The sequence below is a fragment of the Mastigoproctus giganteus genome, chromosome 9 (assembly GCF_048544385.1).
Source record: "Mastigoproctus giganteus isolate SK-2022 chromosome 9, ASM4854438v1, whole genome shotgun sequence".
Lineage (NCBI taxonomy): Eukaryota > Metazoa > Arthropoda > Arachnida > Uropygi > Thelyphonidae > Mastigoproctus > Mastigoproctus giganteus.
This window is the reverse complement of record NC_143583.1, coordinates 170,794,370-170,810,256: the sequence shown is the minus strand read 5'-3', so window position 1 is coordinate 170,810,256 and position 15,887 is coordinate 170,794,370. Positions and strand designations below refer to the sequence as shown.

General features: G+C 37.1%; 1 protein-coding gene across 4 annotated transcripts in view; it reads left to right on the top strand.

Annotated features, from left to right (window-relative positions):
- LRR (capping protein regulator and myosin 1 linker 1 leucine rich repeat protein) overlaps positions 1–15,887 on the top strand; it is a 1,021,987-nt gene that overhangs the window by 729,641 nt on the left and 276,459 nt on the right. For all 4 annotated transcript variants that reach the window (XM_090381859.1, XM_090381857.1, XM_090381858.1 and 1 more), the window contains one exon: positions 652–721. In XM_090381859.1, coding sequence (XP_090237985.1) covers positions 652–721 — 70 coding nt within the window. The remainder of the gene's footprint in view (positions 1–651; positions 722–15,887) is intronic.

Genomic DNA, 15,887 nt, shown 5'->3' with positions numbered 1-15,887 from the left:
CATTATTTATTCATCAAATCTTTATACAATGAAGCATGGAAAACTATAAATATTATGTAACTTTGTGGAAGTGAAAATGCAGTAATCTTGGGCTTTAGACAAACACATACAGTACTTCCAAACTTTGCAGTTATGTTGGCATGTATTACGTACACAAAAGCTAGAAAAAATGTGAGATTTTTAAGCATTAATTAAAGAGTAATTAATGGCAGGAATGTTATTTTTCTACCAAGACTCAGCTTATTGGGAATTTAATTTAAATGTTGAACATGGATTAGCAAATGTTTAGAAGACATAGGTCAATTAAGTGAGCGGAAGTAGCATTTTTTTTTTTTTTTTTTTTCCTGGTTCTATATAATATTGTTTTCTTGCATCACTTTTTGACTACTAATACAAGTAAACAAAGAAACTTAAACCAACATAATAGTTCCCTTTATTAATGATCTATGCATTTTAATGCAATAATAATACATTTTTCTTGTACAAGTGTAATCACATAAGAATAAAAGGAAATACTGTGCTCATTTGTAAGTTCACTTAAACCTACATACTGAATTGCATTTAGTGTTTCATTTTTTTTGTTTTCTACCATTTTACATAATCTTTATTTTTTTTTTATTATTGATTAACACTTAGTATACATTTTTAAAGGCAACACCAAGGCTTGCAAGCAAGCGAAAGAGTGTGCACACAAGAAAACTACGGCCTCAGTCAGTTGTAGGTAAGTTTAAAAAAGGACATTAATCATGTATATTTAAAAGAAAGAATTAACTAATTATATTTTGTCATGTCATGAATGAAATTAATAGTCAGTCTCTTCCACAGGCTCTTCTATTTCTTAAATTGGCTATTTTAGTTAAACATTATTTTGTGAAAATGTTTTGTTCGAGGTAGATACATCAATGCTTTAAGTATTTATTTAGAAAAAAAATCAAAAATATGAACTTTCAAAGGGAAAAACATTAATTTGAATACACTTCAAAAATTAACAAAATTCTTGTGTATATTTGAATCATTTCATTTAAAGCATTCTAAACAAATGTGAAAGATTTCTTCAGATAGTACTAAAATAAATCCTTGCTTACACCAAATAGAGGATACATTATATAACATCAGAAAGTGGTAATGCCAGTAGGGCACAAACATTAAATAATGTTTCATCATCATCATCATCAGCCATTTTCAATCCACTGCAGGATGAAGGCCTCTCTGTCAACTTTCCAGTTCCATCTGTTTTGTGCAATGGCCATCCATTTACTACCTACGAATTTGTAAATTTCATTTGCCCATCTCCGTCGTTGTCTTCCAAGTTTTCTTCTAGCTCCTCTTGGGTACCATTCTTTTTTTTAGTTCATCTATCATCATGTCTTTGAGCTATGTGTCCTGCCCAAGACCATTTTAGTTCTTTAGTTTTGATAAGAATGTCCTATACTTGAGTTTGCTGCCTAATCCATGTTTTTCTCTTCATATCTAACAGTCTGATTCCCAATATAATTTGTTCCATTCTTCGCTATGTAGTTCTCAGCTTCTCTTTCATTCTTTTGGTGAGTGCCCAAGTTTCACTTCCATAAGACATGGTGGGGAGTATACATAGGTTCATTATTTTACATTTCAGACAAATTAGGATATTGCTCCTCAGTATGTGACTATATTACCTGAATGCTATCCATCCAAAATTTATTCTTCCCTTGACTTCCAGCCGTTTATCATTATTAATTACAGCTAATTAGCATTAGCATTAGTAGAGGCATATGATGCAAGAAAGCAAGCTTATGCAGCATCAGCCAAAAAAAAAAAAAAAAAAAAAAAAAAAAGAAAAAAAAACACTTCCACTTCACCCCTCCGTTCGTTCGAAATACCTGTCCAGCTGAGCCTTAATGACTTGCCCCAGATAGGTATATGAATCCACCTTTTCAATTACTGCTCCTTTAATGATTATATCCCTTTCTGCGACATACTTCTTCATCCTTACTTTTGTTTTAGCCATATTCATCTTTAGTCCAAAATCCTTACTAACTCTGCATAACCAATTAAGATTTTCCTCTAATTCTTTGCGATCATTGCTTATGATCACAATGTCATCTGCAAATGTAGATTGTTTAGGTACTCTCCATTCACATTGATGCCTTTCTGCAACCAGTCTTCCATTTACCCGAGGCTTTGATTCTTCATTTTCTTCAGTGCATGTTCTACCTCATCAGGAAGCATATTGGGTATGTGTTGTTAACTTGTAATCCATCTTCCCCAATACTTGCATAATTTTCTCACTCCTTGTGTAATTCTTTATAGTAGTATTCTACTATTTGTCTTCTCCGCTATTTGAATTATGCCTTCTCTGCTATTTGAATTATGCCTTCTCCGCTATTTATAAGTACACCATCCTATTCTTCAGTTTCAGTATCATTTATCTTTCTGTATTACTGCTCATGACTGCTGATTTAAGACCTTTGTTTTTCTTTAATGCTTGTACTTTTCTTGTGTTAGATCTTCTGTCCTCTCTGAATCTCTTTCTAATGGTTTTGCATAGCGCATTATACCCAATTTTGCCCTTGTTAGTTTATCTTGGTCTTCATTTGTCATCTTTGGTTCATCATGACATCATGCTATTTGTGATCACTTCCAGCATTTACCTAGTTCAGGATAGTAACATACTTCACAATATATCTTCTGTTAGTGAGAATGAAGTTGATTTCATTAGTTGTTAATCCATTTGGGCTCTTCCATGTCCACTTTCTGTGTACCCTTTTCTTGAAAAAAAGTGATCATTACTGCCATCCCTTGAGATTCTGCAAGTTCCACAAGTCTTTCACCTCTTTCATTTCTTTTGCCAATTCCAAAATTTCCCATAGTTTCCCTTTCTGCGCTGTTTTGTCTCTTTCCAACCTTAGCATTGAAGTACCTCATAATAATGGTGTAGTGAGTTTTCTGTTCAACTCTATGTCCCTCAATTAAGGTATACATTTCTTCAACTTCATCATCATGACCTGATGTTGGTGCATATATCATTATAACCTTTAGTTTGTACCTGTTAGAAATCGTGAGTAGGTCTTGACACCCTTGGTGATGTATTTTTGAATTCCAAAATGTTGTTTTTTCTATCTTTATGGACGAGAAAACCAACTTCCTCTTCATCCAAACATCTCCATCTAAACATTATTTGCACCAATGTTTCCATTGGTCCAAATAATGTTTAGCAAACAATATAGTGTCCCTAGAATAGTACACACATTTGGCATTGGCTGTAAAGTTCAATGAGGTATAGTGAAGTATTCCCCTGTATTTCTTTGATATTTGATGATAAACTAGCAAGTATATTTTGATGTTCCCAAAATACTTTTATGACACTGAACGGCATTTGAATTCTTGGTAGGAAATGCTTAATTATAGAACCAAAAATAAAATTAATCTTCTCTTAATTTTTTGCATAATGCAAAAACAACTGAGGTTTATGGTATAAAACAGAGGTTTCCAAACTTTTTAGTCATGCAGAGCCCCACATCAGAAAGAAAAAACATTCTGGAGCCTTAATAGACTAAAAATAGAAACAGTCAGTCACTAACAGCTAGGGCTTACAATACAGGTCAAAATCTTAATACTGGTATTCCAAAAACAAACGTTTTTCTCAATAAATTTTGATGACAATTAGGTGCAATGAAGTAAGGAAAAAAACAAGTACTGTAATTACTTGAATTCAAATTTTAAATAAACTTTTATTGCAATAATAAATATTGTGAAAAAAAAATCATTAAATATACAGTTATTCTAAAAACAAAAAATACATATTGTTATTGCAAAGTTTAGTTATGTTTAAGTATCCACACTATCCGTCTGAATAAAGTGAGCTCTTAAGAAACATAAGCAATCAGTAGTATGATCGTTTAAAATGGATCTAATTTTGGTTCATGCAGTATTTGATTAGCGGTAGAAAACGCCCTTTCGAATTCTATTCTGGTACTATTGTACTAAGATAATCGTAGACGATCTCGGTCCATATTTTCTAGGCTTTGAACTTTTTTAGCAAAAATAGTTAAAAGTATTTCATTAATTTCTGACTCAAGTTCATCTTTTAAAATCTCATTGGAGTCAGGCAATTTCTTATTTTGGAAAGAATTTGTGGAACACTGATGTTCTGTTCCGTGTTGGTCTTCCATGGTTGAATTATGTTCATCATTTTCTGAAGGAGAAAGACGTTTTATTAAGTGAAGTATAATTTTCCCTATAGTGTCTTTACCGAGTCTGGGAGAGAGCAAAGAGTGCAGTTAAGGAATTCTTCACATATATAAATGCAAAGAACAGAAGGACAAATCAGATTGGACCCTTATGTAATGGATGTGGGATAGTATTAGATAACATAGCTGAAGTTGCAGATGAACTCAACAGTTACTTTTCATCGATATTTACATTAAAAAAAACCTTTGTGTCAATGAGATATAATGGAAGTGAAGTTGAAAAAAATGTAATTAATGATGTTGAAATTTCAAATGATTATTTAATCAGAACTTTTGTGTCTACAGGCAAATAAGGCTCCTGTGGTTGATGGCATATACCCTATAATCTTAAAGCAGGCGGCAAGTGAGTGCATTGAACCATTAAGGCTAGTTATGAGAGCATAGCATCACTGGACAAGAGAGATTCCGTTGGATTGGTGTAAATTGGAACATAAAGGCAGTTCTAGGAGTATAATGGGAAATTACCAACCGGCCAGTCTAACTTCAGTAGTAGGGGAAAATCATGGAGGCAATGATCAAGGGTGTAATTCAGGATCATTTAGATGGAAATGGAATTCTGTAGGATGCACAGCATGGTTTTGTAAAGGAAAAATCATGTTTAACAAATCTGGTTAATCATTTTGACAGGTCACTCGTGAACTGGATTTAGGGAATAATTTCGGCATTGTTTATTTGGATTTCAGCAAAGCATTTGAACTTTTTTAGCAAAAATAGTTAAAAGTATTTCATTAATTTCTGATTCAAGTTCATCTTTTAAAATCTCATTGGAGTCAGGCAATTTCTTATTTTGGAAAGTAAGTTTATAAGTTGGAGCAGGCTGGAATCATAGGGAAAATCTTTAGATGGATAGCACGATGACTTGAGGGCACCAGGCAGAGGGTTGTGATAAATAGTTATTCCTCAGATTGGGTTAATGTAAGAAGCGGCGTTCTCCAAGGATCAGTATTGGGACCACTGTTGTTTTTGATTATCTTAAATGACATCTATGAAGGGATGAAGGGCGTCAGGTCTAAACTTACAGATGTTAAGATCAATAGAGTAGTTAATGATCGCCGCCAAGCAGAGCTTCTTCAGAGTGACCTAGATAGACTTCTGGAATGGTCAGAAAAGTGGCAGCTATGCTTTAATTCAGCAAAATGCAAGGTCTTACACCTGGGGAACAGCAACCCCAAAATAACTTATACACTTGGTGGGGTTGAACTAAAGCCAGTAGCGGAGAAACAAGACTTGGGAGTTACGATATGGTCAGACATGAAGTTATCCGAGAATTGTGGACAGGTTGCAATGTAGCATGATGTCCTATCGATGATTTATCGAACATTTGCTAGTAGAGATAATGTCGTCATAATCACATAAAAGGTGATTTTATAAACTTTATGTTATTAAATTATAAACAATTATTTTTTTAAAATTAGTACGGAAAACCAGTATTGATACAAAAATTTGTATCAATACCGAAAAAAAATGACCATGATCCCGGTATTGTAAGCCCTACTAGCACCAGATCAAGTTTACTTCATGCTTTTAGACATATAACATGCACATTGGCAGTTCGAGGTCACTCGGAAAAGGCCAAATTTACCTTTTTACTTTTATGCACACTGTATTCTGATTCAATTTTATTGTTTTAGAAAAAAATATTAACATTCTAAAATTTCTTCGTGGAGCCCCAGATAACTATGGCGGAGCTCAAAGGCTCCGTGGAATTGTTTAAAAAACTATGGTATAGAGGTCTGAGACACCATATTTTTGGAAGAAAATGTTTATACTTATGAAATTTTCTTTGGTTTATTTTTATAATATCATGCGTTAAACAGCTTCATCCTGAAGTCACAAGTCACAGCAACTTAGTTCTATGTAGTTTTTCTTTAAGTGGTATATAGTGCATGGGTAAATTGGAATTATACTTGAAGAATTTGATGACTTATTTTCTGACAAATTACTCTAATTTTTCAAGAAGCAAGTTTTGTGATAGTGAAAGCAGAAACAGCACGCTCTCATATACAGAGTTGTTGTTGTTTGGTTTTTTTTAGGAGCATTAGCAACTAAGGCCATATTGCTCTGGGAATATGAAGTGGTCCTTCCCTGACCTTTCTGCATCCTCCGTATTTGCTGATGACAGGCTCGAACCTCAGTCTAATCAAGAAGCGTGTGCTACGCACTGTTGCTCCTTCCCACCTGGCTATGGAGGTGCCCATATACAGAGTGATACAGAAAAGTATCATGAAACTTCTGAGTTTAATAACCTGCTCAACTATTCTCTTTGAGTAATAAAGGCAAATGTTAACGAACTTGAGAGAAATGCTTTAATGATCTCCAGTTAAAATGAAGTGTGAAAGGCATTAAATGGGTCTGAACTAAACTTGGCAAATCAAAGAAATTTAACTCCCCATAAAAAAAAAAAATTATTTTTTGGAATTTAGCAAATTAAATTACAAAAGGAATTTCCAATTAACTAGATGCACTTGCCCATCATAAACAAAAGTCAGCGTGTGGTATATGTCACAGAGTAGTAACTTCTCTGTGGTATTTGTTACTTCAGGCAGTTAAAATATGGTTAGCAATTATTATCTTTTCCACTCGTGCAATAAAATGCAATAGATATACCCACCATGCGGAAATTTGATAAAGAATGAAACAGAGTCGGAAAGTAAAAAAAAGTATAAAAAATAAATAATTTTTTAATTAAGAGACAAGGCAAGTATAAATCTAAAATCTGAAGTATTCAAATGTTAAAGTAATCTTTCGCCAATCACAATGACTGACCCATGATTCTGTGACTTCGTGCATATGGGCTCAAATCTGGTGAGTATGGGCTTGGCACACCCAGGGTCCTAAGCTGGATATCATCATTCTTCTCTTTCTTGGTGATTCCCTCCTATTTCTGACACTCTCTCTCTCTCTCTCTCTCTCTCTCTCTCTCAGAGGTAACTCAGAAATTTTTTTTTTTTTTTTTTGGCTGGTGCAGCAAAAGCCTCAGGCTTCCTTGCCGCTATGTGTGCAAAGTAAAGTAAAGTGTAAAGCGTGTTAGTTGTCTGACGGCACCAGGGATTCCCCCCCCCATCTCCTCGTTTTATTCTTTGTAAGTGACACAGAACTCTGTGGAGGCCAGACATTTAAAAAGTGCATGGGGAGTGGTTTGTTGTTATGTTCTATTGTTTCTCTGACCATTTAGCTGTTGGACCCCTATTGGGACCCACTGTTGCCCACACTTTGCCACGAGGAGGCAGGTCAGGCACCCAATGGATTATTTAAGTACTCTGGCAGGCCTTGCCACCTATTTTCCGAGGATTTTGGGAGGAACACTAGAATTTAGAAAGGCGGAAAGAGATTTACAAGAAAGCAGTTGAATTTTTAGTTAGATGTTGATTAGAAATTGGCACCATTGTTAGGTGCGTACTTGGTCGGCACCCAGTAGATTATTATGTACTCTGGCAGGCCCTGCCACCTATTTTCCAAGGATTTCAGTGGAAAGACCTATAAAAAAAAATGGGGGGAACCCTAGAATTTGTAAAGGTGGAAATAGGTTTACAAGAAAGCGGTTGGATTTTTAGTTAGATGTTGATTAGAAACTGGCGACATTGTTAGGGGGTGTACTCAGTCGGTTTAATTAGAGTGGGGGGGGGAAACAGAAGGATGGTGACGATATAGTAGGCATCCCCAAAGATGTCATTGGGGACAAGCTCCACCAGGCAAAGTTGGAGGAGGCGGGGAGGGTAGGAGACAGAGATTGGTTTCCTCCCTCCTCTGTCTGGGGATGGGGTTTTAAAGGGAACCGGGTTAGAGTGTCCAGTTCAGATCGCCAAATGGCATGTTGGCAGCAGGGCTGCAGTATGTCTTTGTCGGTGATGATTGTCAAGTCCATGTCTTGTTGAAACCGGTGAGGTCAAACTGCCTATCCTACTCCGGGGGTGGAATATGTTATCTGGCAATGGGGAACCCACCAGGTGAGGGGGGGGAGAGAGAGACACAAATTTACCTCATTCATAATCCGCATTATCACTCTACTTGCATTCTGTGTTTATACTTTTTTCTTATAGTTTATAATTTTTTTTTTTCTGTTTAGTTATATACACACACACACACACACACACACACAGTAATAGCCCCATATCTGCGGGGGATATGTTCCAAGACCTACCGTGATGGCGGAAACTGCACGATATAAGCGAACACCTGCTAACCCCGTATATAATGTGATTTTCTTGTACATACATACATATAATAAAGTTTAATTGATAAATTAAACACACAGTAAGACATTACCAACATTAAATACAGTAATAATAAAGTACAGCAGACTCTCAATTTACTGGGATTGGATTAACCGGGACACTTCAAGACTCAAAAATAATAAAACAAATCTACCAGAAATCATAAAATTCAAGTAATAACTAGAATAGGTATGAACAGATATTTTGCAAGTCGTAAGCGACAAGAACCGGTGTTATAAGTCGTAATTGGGAGATTAGTTAAAAAAAGTAAGAGATTACCTCAATATTTTTCGTGGAATGCTTCCAGTCAATTCTCTCCAAATGCAACAAATAAAATAAGATGAAAAAAACGAATTAATGAATTCCCTCACTCATAGAGATACAACCAAATTCGACACGCAACGGAATCGAAGGCCAAGAGCCCCAACCGACCCTGAAACACATCCTTTGGAGAGAATTGACTGGAAGCCTTGCAGCTCTGGAATTTTTTACTAATTCTTATTTGGGAGATTAGTGTACCTATTATCTTGCAACCCCTGCTGTCTTCACACCTATGGCTCAAAACAAAAAAAAGAGACCAAATGTTTAGCTTGATTTAGTGTCACGTTGATTGTTGTGTTCCATCGCACCACAAAGGTATAAATTTTGTTTCGTTATTTATGTCATCCCTGACATAAATAACGAAATTGAATTTTTTTTTTTTTTTTTTTTTTTGTTTAGAAATCACAAAAATAATGGGCAAATGCAAGAGTTGTGCTTTCAAATTAAACAAAAACTTTAAATTATTTGAAACGGTGCATCTGTTAAAAATCTAAAGAACCATTATAATGTTGGTGACCAAACCATAAGCGACATTGTAAAAAATAAGGGAAGCTATTCATTTAAAATCGACATCGTAAAAAATAAAGAGAAGCTATTCAATTTAAAATCGACCTCGTAAAAAATAAAGGGAAGCAACGTATTGGACATGTGAGTAGTAAGTGTTACGTTTTTCCATTTTTTTTTTTTTTTTTTGTGGTTAACCGCGGGTAACTAAATCAGCAGATACGGGGGCACAAGTATATTATATATTTTTTTTTTCATAGCCAGGCCTCGCATAACGTGAGTTCAGTTAACACATTTTTAAGTTACCGCTATTTGAAAAAATTATACCACTTTACACGATGCAAGTTTCCAGTTAACGCGATCTTTTTTTCTTTTTTTTTTTATGCGGTAGTTGAAAAAGATTTGAATTGTGCATCGGATGGGCAATAAACAAATGTTTGCCTGCTGCCCGCCTTGGTGTGTTCTATCAACCATCGGAAGAAGACATGTTACTTGTTTGCCTCCTGCTAATAAAGTTCAATGCAGACTTGCATTTAAAAAGTCTGATTTTTAAATGTGCCAGATGACAATGTTACCACGAAGGACATAACAGTAAAAGAATTAATGAAATCTTTCTTATCGCAGAGAACCTCAAACCTTTTGTTTGAGGTTCTCTGTGATATTTATTTCGCCAGGACCCAGAGAAGATTGTTGTCGGCTATCAGAAATTGATTGATGAAAAGAGAAAGTCAACACTGTTCAAATATTTCCGCAACAGTCATTTCTCCATTGTGTATTTTACATCAGAGGTTCCCAAACTTTCTTGGTTCAGGACGCCCTTAGTGTCTCAGTAATTTTTTCACAGCACACCCAGATCAAAAGAAATACCTAATAGTTCCATTTAGTAGTTAGGTCCAAACAACTTAATAAGAAATGTTGAAACTGTGAACTACCTCGAACTAGTAGTTCAACTGGTAGGACATCTGTGTCCAACAACAGATGTTGACTATTGCTATGTTTCCCTCGAAAATTTAAAATATTCCGTGGCACACAGTTTGGGAACCACTGTTTTATGCAATAAATATTTACTTCCATAATTATTTTCATTATCTTTTGCATTGTATGCACTTAAAAAGTTATTTAAAAGGTATTTTTAAAATTCTTTATGGACATTCCAGAAGGTCAAGGATCAATTATAATTTTTCCTATTGATTATTATATTCGATTAACGCATTTCCGTTTTGCGCGATGCACTCGTGGGACGAATTAATCACGTTAATCGAGACCAGCCTGTATATATATACAGGGTGATTCACTACCAGTGCGACAAACTTGCAGGAGGTGCAGGGAGCACAAAGACGAATCGGAATCACATAGCATTCCAGGGTCCAAAATGCCTTCGTCATGCGGTAGAGGACGTTGAACGGGAGGTCGCGTGAACAGCGATCCCGCTGGAAGTCAGCATTTGCGAACCATTTCTGTTGAAGAAACCATGTAGCAAAAGTCCTCCAGAGTGGATAATCTGCAGGCTCCAATGATTGGACGTATTGCAGATTGTATGAACTCATTTGGTTTGTTGACAGTATCCTCCATACAGTGGATTGGGAAATACCCAATCATTGGCCTGTCGCTCGAGTACTCGTACTTGGATTTCTTTTTGCAAGATGTAGAACATTCTCCTCATTGTCTGGCGTCCTCGTCGTTCACTCTCGATTCATGGTACCTCTCGTGAAACAACCAGTCTCACGTAATCTTCTGTGCAGACATGCGAAAATCGTATGATGAAAATCGTATGAATCGTATGATGTACCAGGAACGTTTTCCGCACGCCTGTGCGGAAAACGTTCCTGGTACAAGCGCAGAGCCGCATGCCCGTTACAGTCTGCAGCTCCATATGCAAGGTGCATGTCGGCCAGTTCAACGTCCTCTACCGCATGACGAAGGCATTTCGGACCCTGCAATGCTATGTGATTCCGATTCATCTTTGTGCTCCCTACACCTCCTGCAAGTTTGTCGCACTGGAAGTGAATCACCCTGTATATATATATATTATATATATATATATTTTTTTTTTTTCATTCACTCATCCATCTCTTTCTCACACATGGGGTGGGGGGGGCAATGGTGTAATGTAATAACTCACTAATGCTTACTAATTAGGGAAATACTAAAAATAATTAAGCTAAATAAGAAAGGATATAAAAGATTGAAACTAGGGTTAGTGTGTACTTAACTGTATACATTTATGGTTTGTGTTCTTTTTCTCACACACTTACTTCAGGCTTTCATTTCATTTGTTCGACTTGATTTCTACATTGCACTCTCTAGGCACCTCAACTTACTGTTATTCTTCAGTTGTGATGCAGGCCTAGCCGCAAGTTTTTTGCAAGCCAGGTGAGAATGCAATGTTTGTTAGTATATATAAAGTGGTGTGAGTTGTTATTAACTTTGTATTCTTTCAGCCAATTACATTTGCTCTTCCACTCATTCCCATTCACCATAACACTCATTCACTCTCCTTCCATCCTGGTGGGTCACTCTTTCTTTCACCAAAACTGACATTTATTCCCTTTTTCCATAATTCCTAATTCACTCAGTGACCAGCTTATTCATTCTGTCTTTCATTCTTCTCTCATTCTACATTGCATCACTTTGCTACCAGCTTACTGATATTTTTCAGCTAAACTGCTTCCCTGGCTGCCTGTACATCTCCCTCTGCCACATGGTTACTTATTTGGTGTGGGGCTCCAGGTTCCTACACATGGTAGGGTAGTCCTTGGGGATACCCAGGTCAGTCTGGTTTTGTCATGTCAGGGCACAGAATACTGCTGTCCTGACAGTTATTAGGTCATCATCTGGGCATGGTAGGAGACATAGGCAATTTTAATATTGATTATTGTTTAATTGCTGGGGGGGGGGGCTGAATTGCCATTATTTGGATAGTTCTGCACATTTCAAATACTTGCTGTGTGAAGGTTGTTAAGGCTTTATAATTTTCGTATTCAATAATGAATAGATGTTCTTCTCCCCTTGGAAGGGGGCCAATTTGTGTGTTAGCTCTGTTCTGGGGAGTGTCATAAATTATACATTCATATAGAATGTATAATTTATGTAACAAATGTATAACGCTGTGTATGCAGAGGGACTTTTCCTTCACCAACAGCTGGTGCAATGAGGAGCCTCATTTTTCTTTGGATATTCTTTATATGAGTGGCCAATCCCAGCACAATGGCCGCAGAACATGTCTGCTCTACAGTACCTGGCCACATGGGAAAAAGCCATATATTTGTTGCACTGGGTCGGCATCAGAAGATCCTGACCCGGTGCAAGTCCCAATTTATAAACACTCTTGTCCGGGCCAATGAGGCCCAGACACGAGTGTTATAGAAACGTCTGAGGCCTAATGGTCTCAGACACTTCTATAACATAATTAAGACCATAAGTCCCTCTGGCCTTATTCTTAGTCACTACAGTTACTTCAGAGGACATCTGATCCTGAGTAATCCCACAGTCAATGAGATTCCTCTCTCCTGAAGTTCCTACAGGAAGTGATACTCAGTGACCAACCTCTCTAAATCAAAAATCAGAAGCTTAGGGCACCTCTTGAAGAACCTCTCCTCTCTCCTCTGTCTCCAGGCCTAGCTCATGCACTTGTGGACATTCAATGATCTAGAGATGTCCTGATCTGAAGCAGCTTCCACAGCCTCTCATTGATCCATTATTGGCCTAACTGTGACAATCTTGACATTAACGAGAACTAGACTAATATTCTCAACCAGCTCTTATTTAACCTGGTCACTCAAAGCAGATCTCTCAGATTTACCTTTCACGATGATGGTTCTAGTCTTTGGCCCTTCCTCAATCTGAGGTCGGGCTACCTCAGCATAAGCCTTTCTTAAGGGTTCTCGATCTCAGAAGATTATATCCAATTTGGATTTTAGAGCCTTATTTACGAGATTTCTCTCTTAGCATTAGTTCAGGCATATGATGCAAGAAAGCAAGCTTACAAAACATCAGCCAAAAAAAAAAAAAAAAAAAGCTTCCCATTTCACTCATCCGGTCACTCCAAATGTGTCTCTACTTCAGAAATTTATTAAATTATCAAATTACTGAACAACAGATGGAAGTCTGTTCCAGGAATCAACTACCCACTGGCTAAGGGCAAACTTCTGCACATCTATTCTACAACAGTCTTTCCTCAATTTGAATCTATGCCAAATCAGGTTCTTAATCTGAACAAGCAGAAGAATCCCATTAGCATTCAGCTTTCTCAAACCAGTCAAAGCCTTATATACCTCAGTCAGATCACCTCACACTTGCATGTCCAGATGGTGCAATTTGCAGAACTTAAGCCTTTTTTGGTAAGAGCAACCTATTGTTCTCCTCGGCAATATCATTGCCCTCTTCTGTACTCATTCCAGCAGCTCTACATCCTTCTTAAAAGGAGGCCTCAAGACTTGTAGGCAGCACTCAAGGTGTAGCCTGACCATTGCCTTATATAAAGCGATAATCACCTCCTTGTCTCTGCTAGCAAAATTCTATTTATCATTGACAAATCTCCATGACCTGCTCTGATAGCCTGTCTGCACTGCTCAAATAACTTCATATCTGACTGCACAGTTACCCCCCCCCAGGTCATTCTCCACCTCCCTGAGTGTAGTACCTCTCATTTGGTACATTTCTCTTGGGTTATTGCTACCCATATTCAGTACTTGCATTTGTCAATATTAAACTTCAGTTGCTGCCTCTCAGCCCATTTCTACTTAACTTTTATAGATCTGTTGCAGTAGCATACTGTCTTTACTGTCATTAAAAACCCTGCCAACATTTGTATCATCTGCAAATGTGGACATTAAGCCTGATATACCTTCATCAATATTATTGATAAATACACAAAACAACAATGGGCCCAGCACCAAACTCTGGGGGACTCCACTAATAACATTTGTCCACGTAAATCAGTGTCTATTTATTACCCCTCTCTGCCATCTCCCACTCAACCATCCCTTTATCCATTGCAGCAACTTGCCCTTAATGCCATATGTGTACAGTAGTCTTCCGTGTGCAATAGTAACAAATGTTTTCCTGAAATCCAACTATATGATATCAAAATTATTTTTTGCATCCAGTTCCTTTGTGACCACATAGTAGTATCCAATCAAATTGGTCAGACACTTCTTCCCATTAACAAACACAATCTGTGTCTGAACAATTACTGCAGTCTTGTCTAGGTGATCTTGTGTCACCTTAACCAGTGACTCCATTATTTTCACCAGAAGTTAAACTAACTGGTCTATAATTATTTGTGCCACCCATTGTGCACCCGCTTTGTGAATTGAGGATACATTTGCATAGCTTCAGTCCATGGGGACCTCCCCTGACTGTAAGGTTGCTCCCATAATTATGGCTCAGGGTTTGCTTGCTCCCTTCTTCAATTACTGGATAAATTCCATCTGCCCCCGGTGCCTTTTTTAGGTCTAACTTCAACACTTTCTCCTCCGCTTTGCTCTCAGTTACTGAGCTCCCTGTTAGAGTTTGATAAACTTCTATCATCCCCCCCACCCCTGAATAGCTCCTCATGTGTGAATGTAGATGCAAAATGCTCATTTAATTTGTCAGCTACTTGAGCAGGATCATCAATAATCAAACCATCAATGTTAAGTGGACCAATCTGTTTCATCCCCTTCCTTCTAGAGTTTACATAAGTAAAGAACTGCTGTTTTTCTTTACATCCTTTCCCAAAGAATTCTCGTAATCTTCCTAACATCCTTTGTGATTTGATTACAGACTAGCTTATATCTGCCATAGGCTTCTGTGTTGCCTGATCATTTATATGCATCCCATGCATTTTTCTTCTCTGCCATGAGAATTCATGGCAGAGAAGAAAAATTAATGAGGCTTCAATTCCATGAATTGAAGCCTCATTAATTCATCTGACATCCATTTAGGCCTGAACCTTGAACAGTATTTCTTAGTTGGTATAAAAAGCCTAGTAGCCTCCCAGATTTATGTCCCTGAAGGCTTCCCATTTAGAATTCACCATTGGTAACATCATCAGCTGATCCCACTGTATAGAATTTAAAAACTGTCTGAGACCACCATAGTTACCTTTACAAAAGCAAAACTGTTTCCCGTTACTCCTGATTGTAGTTACATCTTTAAGTGAATCCCACATGAATACACCGTGATCACTGCCACCATTCCTTAATCTACAAATTTTTATTGCATGAATAATCACTGCTGATAATCAGATCAAGAGTATTACTCCCTCTGATTGCCTCTTGTATGCTACTTGTAGAAAACATTCATCCAGTAAATCCACAAAGGTTTTGCAAGTTACCAAACCACAACTTCCAGTCAATATCTGGGAAGCTAAAATCCTCCATTATAAGACATTCTGATTTGCACGGTCTATTTCTCTGTACACTTGTTCGTTGTACTCATCAGTGTCATTAAGCCTGTGACACATTCCTACCTTCATTTTTGCTTTCCCAGTGCTTATGTCACACCAAACTGGCTCAACATTGCACGGGCCACTAATGTCAACTGGATGCACTTCCTTAGATTTTATGTTTCCTAACTAACAGCATAATTCCTCCTGTCTGTCCTTTCTGTACACATTGTACTCCCTAAATTTAAA